A 12600-nucleotide genomic window follows, 5' to 3' on the forward strand; every position below is an offset into this window, starting at 1 on the left:
GATTTCCCTCAAGTCAAACCTAATTGTCCTAAAAAGGAAGAGCATTTTGGATAATAAAATTCTAAGAAGTTAAGGTTCACCTGGGATTAAACAAGAACAAATGAATTTGAGGGAGTCTCCATGTGGTTACTTGATCTGAAAGAAATAGCAAACAAATTTCCTTTTAAATCATTCTTTACCATCTTTTCTATAATAGTTGGGTTGGACAAGTTTTTGAAACAGCGTTTTACAAGTAGATACCCTTTATATTACTAACACTTAGTTACCTCCTATAATATGTATGTACAGGGTATACCAACTCTGAAACTAAGATATACAGGTCATAAATATACAATTCCTGAAGGAAAAAAGTATAGCATAGTCATGACTGAAATGTTTTGCTCTATCGAAATTGAAAGTGCATCTAATAAACAACGAAAAGGAATTCAAAACAGTTTGCTCAATCCATGTGCCTGGCTTTCTCATGATATTCCCAATTTCACTTTCTTATGCAGGTCTTGCCTTACATACTCCATCAAACAGCAATCACTTGATTAAATTCAACACCTTCATTAAAGCATCTTATCAGCCATACTCGGAAAACATTGAAACAATTCTTCAAGGTAAGAGAGCTGGAAACAAGTTGTTTTTGTGACATTTTGATGTTGTTTTAATTTCATAACATAATTGACTGTCTTGGTTTTATATCTTATTAATGATTGTAATTAATATGCTGTAAAGAGTTTTTGTGATATTTCTGCTATAATGAACAATACTTGTCCTATTCATTTGTTATTAATTAATAAGAAAAGGAGGAGTAGGGGCCCACTGAAGGCCTTTCCAGACTCCAGATGCTGCCTATATTCAGTTTGACATTCTATTAAATGGATGCTTGCAGGGGAAGTGAAGCCAAAGAGAGAATTCCAAAAAGCTGCATTTCTGGGATGATATGATTGGTAAAAGGATTTAATTAATCCGGTAGGACAAGATGGAATTAGTATCTAGCTTGCTAGTTTAACAGAGCAGAAGCTGTTGTTGCAAAGAGGAAAAAAGTGTGTCTGTAAGATAGTAGTTGTACCTTGTTGAATAAATGAATCTTTACTAATCAACTTTTTCGTGTGGTGTAAGATATTTGAGCCTGTGACAGTATCAGCACTGTGCCTGGTATATGAACTGTTATCCCAGATGGATTGAAATCAAACTTTGTAAAAGGCAAGCAACTGATTAGTTATTTTCTGGCCTTGAAAATTCTTTAGCATTAAGTTTTAAAGCAACTTCTTAGCCATAAAAAAGAACAAAAAACAAAAATAGAGGTACTTCGTATTTATATGGCATTTATGTATTTTTTATATATTTAGTCTCATTCATATGAAATTAATTTTCACTGTGACATAAAAGCATTTAATGTTTCATACATATTTGATATAGTATAGTATAATTTCAGCATTCTGTAAGTATTAAAAAAATATTAATAATTCATTCTCACTCTTAGCAAAGAAGAGTTGACCCGTTTGTCTGGTTGATGAATATCATCGTTTAACATTTGCTTTCCATGCTGGCATGGGTTGGACAGTTTGACTGAGGGCTGGCGAGCCAGAAGGCTGCACCAGGCTCCAATCTGATCTGGCAAAGTTTCTACAGCTGGATGTCCTTCCTAACGCCAACCACTCTAAGAGTGTAGTGGGTGCTTTTCCGTGCCAACAGCATGAGGGCCAGTAAGGCAGTACTGGCATTGGCCACGCTCAGATGATGCTTTTTACATGCCACCTGCACAGGAGCTAGTCAGGTGGCACTGGCAACGACCATGCTCAAATTGTGCTTTTTATGTGTCACCGGCACAGGAGCCAGTCAGTGGCCCTAGCAACGATGACGCTCGAATGATGCTTTTAACATTCCAGGCAGTACTATCATCGGCCACGACAACGATTTCACTTTCCTCAACAGGTCTTCGCAAGCATAGTTTATTGTCCAATGATTGAAGGGTACTCTTAAATGGGCTGGTTATACAGCACTGGCATAGGCCACGGTTATGGCCTCACTTAGCTTGCTGGGTTTTCTCAAGCACAGCATATCTCCAAAGGTCTTGGTCACTTATCACTGTCTCAGTGAGGCCCAATGTTCGAAGGTTGTGCTTTACTACCTCATCCCAGGTCTTCCTGGGTCTACCTCTTCCATAGGTTCCCTCAACTACTAGGGTGTGACACTTTTTCATGCAGCTGTCCTCATCCATTCACAACACATGACCATACCAGCGCAATCATCTCTCTTGCACACCACATCTGATGCTTCTCATGTCCAACTTTTCTCTGAAGGGATTTGTTTGCCTTCCTACTTATTAAGACTTTGGTTTTTACTAGTTTGACTCTACGGCCCTTCAATTCTAGACCTTGCTTCTACATCTGAAACTTCTCTAGTTCTGATAGTGACTCAGCAATTAGAACAAGGTCATCAGCATAGAGGAACTCCCAGGGGCATCCCCTCTTCAATTCATCTGTTATTGCCTGGAGGACTATGATGAATAATAGGGGGCTCAGGATAGATCCTTGGTGGACCCCTACCCCAACCCGGAATTCTTCACTGTACTTGTTGCCAACCCTCACCTTACTGACCGCATCTCTGTACATGGCTTGTACAGCTCTCACTAACCATTCATCTATCCCTAGTTTCCTCATTGACCACCAGATAAGGGATCAGGAAACCCTGTCAAAGGCTTTCTCCATGTCAACAAAAGGTACAGAGGTTTATCTTTTGCTAGGTATTTCTCCTGTTGCTGTCTCAACCAGAAATATAGCATCAATGGAGCTTTTCCTTGGCACAAACCCAAAGTCTAAATGAAATGCATAATGGAGAGGGTCATAGCCCAACCATGATCCTCTCCGTTACGTTCATTACCTGATCCAACAACTTGATAAAGGCTACACCAAGGACACTATTAATTTGTATAATTTGAAGATGATTATTTCCTCAATTTGAAAGCAAATATGGTTAATTATTCATTTAACCCAATTAGACAAGACTTCAACCAATTCAATGCCCATTCAACTTTCCTGAAATATTCATCCATATTTCGCAAAAGAGGTATCAAAATGTTTTTGGATGCTCTCCAAGAAAGTATACTAAAGAAATTACATTTAAATATTTTCAAAAATTCATAGTGATACTTATTCTTAGCAACGTTTTTCTGATTAGATCCTGTGAAATTCTAGGAAATTTATTTTGCATCAACTTAACTGGATCTAAGCACCAATCCTCAGAAAACTCTTGGTATTTACTATTACTAGCTTACTGCATTTAAGTTCATCATTCTATATTGTATTAGTTTTTGTTTTGTCTTATAACATTTGATACTCAATTTGCATCTCATTTTCTTTTTATTTCATACCATCACTAAATCTTTAATTTATCAGTTTTTCTCTTATTAAATATGATTATGTATCATAGAACTGGATGATATTATGGGGCACCTAATGTAATATTTTCTTCTTTGTATTCTGAGTTCAAATACCACCTGGGGTAAATTCAGTGTTGGCAAGCTGGTGAAGAAGCCTCGACCTGTCAAAAATTGGAAACAAATTCCCTCATGTTACACCTGTCATTTTAAGAAAAGGAAAATATGTTACATAATGTAATGTTAGATATTCAAAGAGATAAGATAGATTGTCACAGGAAGACTGCTTTTGATCTAGGTTTGCTTAACCAGAGCTAAGTAAAAACAACTTCAGCATTGATAAGATCAACATAAAATCACAAATTTCGTGAACAGTATATTGTTACTGAAATTTGAGACTCTGTGTCAATAAAAAAAAAAAAACATTTTGATATAGCAAGTTCATTTACAAATTCATGGTTTTTCTCTCCAGAATACTGGCATGAGTATGTCAACAACTCACATTTAGAAGATTGTTCAGTGTCTGGACTACACTCAAAGAAAGAAAATTGTATTTATTGGCAGCAAGACCTTGGTAGCTGTATTCACCTACAGAATTATGGTTATGCAGAAGGTAGACCCTGCATTCTTTTGTCACTTGAACTGGTAATGTATATATATATATATATACACACACACATGTATATATATATGTAAATATTTGTTAATGATTTGTTATTCTTTATTAAAACGTAAACTATGCAAAGTAATAACACATTCACTGTGCTGTTAATTTCCCAGTGAACATTTCATCTTAGAATGATTTTGTAATGTCTGTGTAGAATTTGAGATCAGCACTGCAAGTGAAGGTAAAAAATGTTAATCCTAGCTGTATTCAGATGACAGAAATATTTGGAATAGAATTATATCCTTTTGGCTTACTCTAGGTTTTGAATTTGAATTGTGTGTGAATATCTTAATTCATTTGTTCACTATTATTTACTTATGGATATCAAATTATCAATAATGAAAACTTTTTGTCAATATACTTAAATATGTTTTTCTTACCTAGATCACCTTCCCATTATCATGGAGGCCATCCAAGTGGCCTTTTCATACTAATCAGCCTTGGGTACCACTCAGCAACTGCACAGGTCCACCTGTTTGTGAATTTTGCAACATGTTTGGACTTGGGCTTTTCGTATTCTCTCATCACATTCACTCTGCTCTCTTCTCAGATTATCTCATTTTGGATTTGCTCTCTTCTCAGATTATCTCATTTTGGATTTGCTCTCTTCTCAGATTATCTCATTTGGGATTTGCTCTCTTCTCAGATTATCTCATTTTGGATTTCCTCTCTTCTCAGATTATCTCATTTTGGATTTGCTCTCTTCTCAGATTATCTCATTTGGGATTTGCTCTCAAAATAATATTCCTAGCATGAATCTTTCCATGGCCCTTTGTAGCCAATCAATGTTCTATCTAGTTTCCTTCAATGAATTCCTTCTTGAATTTTCAAAGCCAACACCCATGTTCTAATTTAAGTTCTTTGAAGAATAATTGCTGTCAAGCTACCTCATTCCAACATTGTTGGAACCATTCCATCATCACTAAATCGTGTTCAGAACTTTTTATTACATTTCATTGCTTTTCTAATAGCCATTTTTTCATCATCATTATTCAATGTCTGTCCTCCATGCTGGCATGGGTTGGATGGTTTGACTGAGGACTGGCAAGCCAGGAAGCTGCTCCAAGCTCCAATTTGATCTGGCAAGGTTTCAACAGCTGGATGCCCTTCCTAATGCCAACCACTCCGAGAGTGTAGCGCTGATTTTAATGTGCCACTGGCACAGGGATCAGTCAGGCGGCACTGGCATCGACCATGACTGAAAGGCACCTTTCATATGCCACCGGCATGGGAGCCAGTCAGGTGGCATTGGCATCAACCATGCCCAAAAGGTGCTTATTATGTGCCATTGGCATGGAGCCAGTCCAGTAGTACTGGCATCAGCCACGCTCGAATGGTGCTTTTTACATGCCACCAGCGTGGGTGCTAGTCAAGCGGTACTGGGATTGGCCATGACAATGATTTCACTTGACTCAACCAATCTTCTCAAGCACAGCATATTGCCCGATGATTAAAGGGTACTCTTAAATGGGCCAGTTATACAACTCTAGTATAGGCCACGGCTATGATCTTGCTGGGTCTTCCCAAGCACAGCATATCTCCAAAGGTCTCAGTCCATCCAGGGTGTACCTCTTCCACAGGTTCCCTCCACTGTTAGAGTGTGACACTTCTTTACACAGCTGTCCTCATCCATACACAACACATGACCATCCAGGGCAGCTGTCTCTCTTGCACACCACATCTGATGCTTCTCATGTTCAACTTTTCTCTCAGAGTGCTTACATCGGTCGTGTATGCACACTGACATTACACATCCAGCAGAGCATACTAGCTTTCAAGCCTACGCATGTCCTCAGCAGTCACAGCCCATGTTTCACTGCTGTGTAGCATGGCTGTTCACACACATGTGTCATATAGTCTACCTTTCACTCTGAGAGGCCCTTTGTTACCAGCAGAGGTAGGAGCTTTCTGAGCTTAGCCCAGGCTATTCTTATTCTAGCAGCTATGCTCTCAGAGCATCCACCCCTGCTACAGACTTGGTCACCTAGGTAATCGAAGCTATCAACTACTTGTAGTTTCATCCCCTGTCATGTGATGGAAGCTGTTCTCTGCACATTTTTGGTGTTTATTGCACCTGTGCATCTGCCACACACAAAAACTATCTTCCCAGTTAACTTTCCTTTGATATTGCTGTACTTCTTAAATGTTGATAGCTTATACTGGGTACCTCCTATGGTGTTTCTACCTATACCTTGTCTACAATTCGAGCAGGGCTAACAACCTGAAGGCATTTGTGATTTGTCTGCCTTCCTACTTCCTAAGAACTTTGGTTTTTGCTAAGTTAACTCTAAGGTCCTTCGATTCTAGACCTTGCTTCCACACCTGAAACTTCTTCTCTCGTTCTGGTATTGACTCAGCTATTAGAGCAAGGTCATCAGCATAGAGGAGCTTCCTGGGGCAGTCTGTCTTGAATTCCTCTGTTATTGCCTGGAGGACTATGATGAATAAGAGGGGGCTGAGGACTGATCTTTGATGGACCCCTACTCCTACCTGGAATTCTTCATTATACTCGTTGCCAACCCTCACCTTACTGACAGCATCCCTGTACATGGCTTGTACAGCAGTCACTAACCACTCATCTATCTCTAGTTTCCTCATTGACCACCAGATAAGGGATTGAGGAACCTTGTCAAAGGCTTTCTCCATGTCAGCAAAAGCCAAGTACAGAGGTTTATCTTTGGATAGATATTTCTCCTGCAGCTGTCTTACCAGGAATATAGCATTGGTGGTGCTTCTCCTTGGCACAAACCCAAACTGTATCTCACCTAAACTAACTCTCTTCCTAATTAGTTGGGCTATGACCCCTTCTTTAATTTTCATCACCTGATCCAGCAATCTGATGCCTCTATAATCATTCTTTACCTTTGTAACAGTTGACTATGGTGCTGCTACACCAGCCATTGGGTATAACTCCTTCATGTATCACATGGTTGACTATACAGGTGACTAGGCTATAGCTGACACTGCCAGATATTTTGAGCATCTCTGCAGTAATTCATGATGGGCCGGGGGCTTTCCCTGTCTTCATACCCTTAATTGCTTTATCTAACAAGATACTGTCAATTCAGATAGCTCATCCCTCTGTTGGGTTGACATTTGGCAGACTCTCTTTCTCCCATTCATTTTCTTCATTTACCAACCTTTCATAGAGGTATCTCCAAGTCTTTCTCTTTGCAGCCCCATTGAATGCAAGTGAGCCATTATTCATGCAGACACATTTCTCTCCTATGACATCACAATTCTTTCTCACGTACTGTCTTGCAATACGAAACACTTCAAGTCTTTAGTCCTCATGACACAGAACATTGGCAAATTTTTCTTATCTGCTTCCCCTCTGGTTAAGTAAACCTGTCTCCTAGCTTCCCTTCTAGTGATCTGATACAGTTCCTTGCTACGTCCACTCTTCCAGTCCTTCCAAGCCTGTTTCTTTTCCCTCATGGCCCTGTCAACTATATTGTTTTACCACCACGTTACCTTAGGTTGAGAGAGAACTTTGCACCATATGCAGTAGCCCTGTGGCTGGTCAGTAGCTCTCAACAGGTTGTCCCATAGGAAGCTCCAGTTGTCAAAAGCTTCGAGTAATACGTCTCTAAATCTCTGTCCATTCACAGGATCCTGAAGTCATTAACTACTAATCTCTGTTGTGGGGTGCATTCTTCACCTGGGAAGGTTTTGGCATTTATAAGTAGTCATCTTTCTGACTTCCTGGATCATCTGTTGCTGGTAATTCAGTAACTCTACACTCTGTGGCAACTAACCAGACATGCACAATTAATTAAAACTGAGCTGAATATGCCAAACAACATGGCAGTGATAGTATGGTCCTCTACCAATCAAAAACCTTTTTTGCAAACTGAACAAATAGAAAGCAACATTAAAGAGAATGAATAAAAGAACAAAGACTTCATCATACAGAAGCAAAAATTTGCCCAACTAGAGGAAGCTATAAAATTATGGAGACATAATCAACATAATCTTAATGATGGTGGTAATGTGTGCAACAATGAGATTGGCAGAAAAGGGAAACTTACCAGCAGATGAGCTGGGTTTTCGTTTTGGTGCTACCCTTTAATGAAGATGTATAACCAGGATTGCACACAAGATGCCTGATGAGTATAAAGAAAAATTTTAGAGTTTCACAGATACATGACCATTGTCTGAAAAAAAAAAAGAAGAAATAGTACAAATAGGCAATATAGATGAAGTGTCATTAAAGAAAATTATTTAACCTTTTCGTTACTGTATTTCTGTTGAGATGCTCCGTATTTCTTTCAATTACTTTAAATATAACAGAGAATTTAGTAAAATAACTTAGTTATAATAATAATGAAATTATTGTATACAGTGCTCAGGTGCACCACAACTTGTCAGAAAGTGCATATAAAGTATATGCAGTAATGTATAAATGTCTGGGAAGTGAACAGTGTATGAGTCAGATATATGCTTGCATGTATATGGAGGGGAGAAAATCAGGTGTAGTGTTGGCGAATCTCAGGAAGCATGGAAGTTTTGAAGGATGCAGTGCTCCGACAACTAACAACTGATGCCAGCAGTTTGTTCCATGCTTCAGCAACTCTGAGCATGAAAAAATGTTTCCGAAAGTCATGGGAGCTGTGTTGTTTTCTGACTTTGTAAACATGTCTGTGGGTGTTAGACAGGTGGAGTTTGAAAAGGTGCTCAGAGTTATTGTTTGTAAGATGGTTAATAATTTTATGGGTGTCTGCCAAGCCAGCTGCCAGATGTCGGAGTTTCAATGTGTCCATGCCCAGGGAATTAAGGTGTTCAGAATATGGCAAATGCCTGATGGAGGGTATTCTCTTGGTTGCACGTTGCTGAATGGCTTCCAGACAATTAATATCCTGGGCAAGATAGGGGTTCCAGACTGGTGATGCAAATTCCAGGTGAGGTCGTACCATAGCTATATAAAGCCACAGGTAGATAGCTGGAGAGCGGCTCACAAAGGACTTGGTGAGTGATGCCAAGACACTCTCAGCCTTCTTGGCAATTTTAGCAATGTGTTTTGTCCAACGCAAATTGCTGTCGACAATAATGCCCAGGTCACGTTCACAAGAAGACTTTTTGAGATTAGTGTTATCGAGGGAGTAAGTAGACACTGGGTTTTTCCTCCCAAAATGCATGGTGGTACGTTTGTCCACAACCAGCTAGAGTTGCCAGTCCATGATCCACTGCTGCATTGTGTCCAGGTCTGATTGCAATAGAGATCATTAAGCTAGTGTTAGGAACATAAATTGTGACTAAGGTTTGATGGAAGATTTTAATTCAAAACTTATGAAAATAAGACATTTGTACTCAGAGCCAGAGCTGGTTTCAGCTGGGTTAGTAACAAAAGGGTTAAAGGTGAAAAGATAGTTCTTACTTTGTCTTTAAATCTGTGTATGTGTGTGTCAAAGAAGGAATCTTGAAATGAGCTTAGGGCTTTGTATTGTACTATATCAAAAAGTTTATTCTTTCTGTTACCATTTTATTGCAAATAATGAACTTTATTATCTTCTTTCAGCCTGAAAATACATTACCTTTCCCTTACAAGAAAAGCAACCCTGTTGTTAAAAAATACTTAACTGGCATATGGTCTAAAGATCATGTTCCAGTTACCTGCACTGGAGAGGTATTTTCTACAAATTTTATATCATTATTTATAGGTATGATTTGACCATGGATGCATGTAGTTGCCATCTCTGATGTTAGAAATATTGAAAGTAATCATCATTATTACTGGTTTAGTTTTTGTTTTACTATGCTGGCAACAATGGGATTTATCTGTAGGACAAACCTAAAACCTAACTGTACATCAAGGCATTAGTACAAAGAAATTGTGTTAATTCTAATTATATTTGTGGTTGAAATGGTAGAGTGCTGTATAATGTAGAGAATTCCTAAATTTTTTATATGAAGCAGAGTATTTCAGTGAGCCTAAAGGAGCATTTTCACTAAAAGTTTATCTAGAAAGGTTTTACCCGTTTCTTTATAAAATATTTACTTAACTTGCAACATAAACATTACAAGTTCATTAAAAAAGATATCTTATAAAAAAAAATACCTGCTATAGAAACAGGAACAAAAATTATGCCCTATTTTAGAAACTTTTTCATAAAATTTCTCTACAGAACAATGTGAATTATAATGAAGTTGCCAACTGGAATTCTATATATATTCTTCATACAAAAGAATTTATTACAACTTAGAAAATATGAGCACATTAGATATTTAAAGAATGCTAAGTTTATTTTAAATTTTATCTATTATCGTCATCAAATTATAGGTTATTATAAGAAACTATTTTCATTTTTTTACAGACAGAAGCAGACACAAGATATTTAATCACACAGGACCCCATTTTCAATAATTCTATCACTTATTCACCATTAAAAGGGTACTCTTTAGATTTCTTCCCACAATTGAGGAGTCCTCACTATCGAGCCCCATTGCTTATGGTGCAGTTTAATACCTTACAACCTGGATTAACAGTTCATGTTCGATGTAGAGTTTGGGCAATATACAAGAATGCTACAAAAGCAATCAAATCGGTGGTCAAATTTCGACTACATATGAACTAACTCATGAAATATTCATAAGTAGCCACATTAATAAAGATTGATACTCATTATTTTCACAGTGTAGTCAAGTAGTTTCAAATGGTTTAAAACAGGTATATACAACACTGGGCTTTAGTTTATGTAGTTTAATGTTAAAAGAGATTGAAAAATATTAAGTTTTAAGGTCAGTAAGTTTGTAGAAATTGTGAAGTACCAAATTAACAGCTTTCTAGATTTTTAATTCAAACTGAAAAAAAACCAACAAGAAAAAACCAAAGAAAACTAGCATTTCTAAGTATAAATTTAACTTTGTTTAAATATGCTGTAGTTGTAGATGATACTGGTATTAAAGCAGAAATAGAGATGACCTTTTCAGGTTTGTTTTCCATCTGCTTTGTTGCTTCAGTTAGAAAACTGTTGAAACACAAGCTTTGTAGTCAATGTCTCAGAGAAAAAAATTATATATTAAAGAGATTAATGAACATAATTTTTCCAGTTTGAATTTCTTATTAATGTGCTCATTCTAGAATAAAACTACAGTTTCATCTAAAATCTCTTTGAAAATAATATACTTCATTAGATTAAGACAATAGGGATGTGGCTAGATCCCCATCTAACTGACAAATTTTGAAACTACATCTGCAAAAAATGAGAGTAAAAAAACTAATCAATTAAAATTTGAATCTCAGAATTCTATGCCCCATCTGAGGACCTCAGAATTCTATGCTCCATCATCTGAGGAGCTCAGAATTCTATGCCCCATCTGAGGAGCTCAGAATTCTATGCCGCATCTCAGGAGCTCAACCTTGTTAAATTGATAGGCTGTAGAAACTGTTTCAATGTACATTTTGAGAAGAAGCATTTAATCCTATCACTAAATGGAAAATTCCAAAAGTTTGCACTTCCATGCTAATTGGCATCTGGAAAGGTCAAAAACAGACCCCAGTTAACAAGAATTTGTAAACGTTTGTAATTTTTCAGATCGTAATAGATTTAAAATGCTACTTTTCAAAGCTTATATTGAAACAGTTCACTTCAGTAGTTGTAAGACCTGGACAAGAAACAGAAACATTATTAGAAGACATAAATGACAGGCATCACTCCGTTCCACAACCTGCTGTTGGTGCTTATTTCCTACAATATATATTTATATATGTTTGGCAGCTGATAAACGATGGGATTCCATACACAATATCATGGAGAATCCTAGAAAATCCAGGCCCCTACATTAATGGGACCAATTGCTGTTAATTATGCATAGTGGAATGGGTAAGGATCCTAAAGGACTCCCTCAACCGAGGGAACATCCTGAACTCCAGAACAGAGGTCTTTGAACAGTGCTTACATTTTAGGAAATTCCTGCTAACCTATTGGAACCCACAGGGCAACAGGATCACTGGCAATCAATAAGCCAAAGGAATACAATTCCCTTTGTTGACATTGGCGATTAATAGCCAAGGGGAGACAATCTCCTTTGTTGCCATTGAGTAATGGGGTCCTTTCCTCTAACATACTGACAGGTCTTTAGCCAACAGGTTTTGGGATCTGATGGTACGCTATAAGTATAAGCCCTTTATGGACGTGAAACCTATGCTAATCCCATAAACCGTCCTTAGCTAACTTTAATATATATAAATATAAATGGACAGCTAATTGCAAGAACTTTCTTAGATGATATCATTTTGTATTCAAAGTTTTTCTTGGAAGATGCTTTCTTTTTATTTATTACTGATGTAACTCTAAAGCTACTATATTCTAACCCAAATCAAGTAAATTATAATACATATGAAAGAAAGGATAACTTGGAAATATTAATTCATAACCTTTGTTGTTTACTGTAATAAACTTGAAACCAATTTTTAACAAACCAAATCATAATTTTTTCAAGAACTGTTTTTATTGTTATATAAATTTACAAATAAAATAAAATTTTAATGCTTCATCTTTTTAGATTTTTGACATGACATGTGATTATCTCAACTTCGATTATATTAAAAAATCTGTTTTAAAAA

General features: G+C 37.2%; 1 protein-coding gene across 1 annotated transcript in view; it reads left to right on the forward strand.

Moving 5' to 3' along the window:
* LOC115222259 (sodium/potassium-transporting ATPase subunit beta) overlaps nucleotides 1-11517 on the forward strand; it is a 28635-nt gene extending 17118 nt beyond the window's left edge. Inside the window, exons 2-5 of the mRNA XM_029792420.2 lie at nucleotides 495-602; nucleotides 3840-4012; nucleotides 9553-9660; nucleotides 10349-11517. Of these exons, the coding sequence (XP_029648280.1) occupies nucleotides 495-602; nucleotides 3840-4012; nucleotides 9553-9660; nucleotides 10349-10609 (650 nt within the window). The 3' untranslated portion in view covers nucleotides 10610-11517. The remainder of the gene's footprint in view (nucleotides 1-494; nucleotides 603-3839; nucleotides 4013-9552; nucleotides 9661-10348) is intronic.
* Nucleotides 11518-12600: the final 1083 nt, after the last annotated feature.

The sequence above is a fragment of the Octopus sinensis genome, linkage group LG19, assembly GCF_006345805.1.
Source record: "Octopus sinensis linkage group LG19, ASM634580v1, whole genome shotgun sequence".
In the NCBI taxonomy this organism is placed as follows: Eukaryota; Metazoa; Mollusca; class Cephalopoda; order Octopoda; family Octopodidae; genus Octopus; species Octopus sinensis.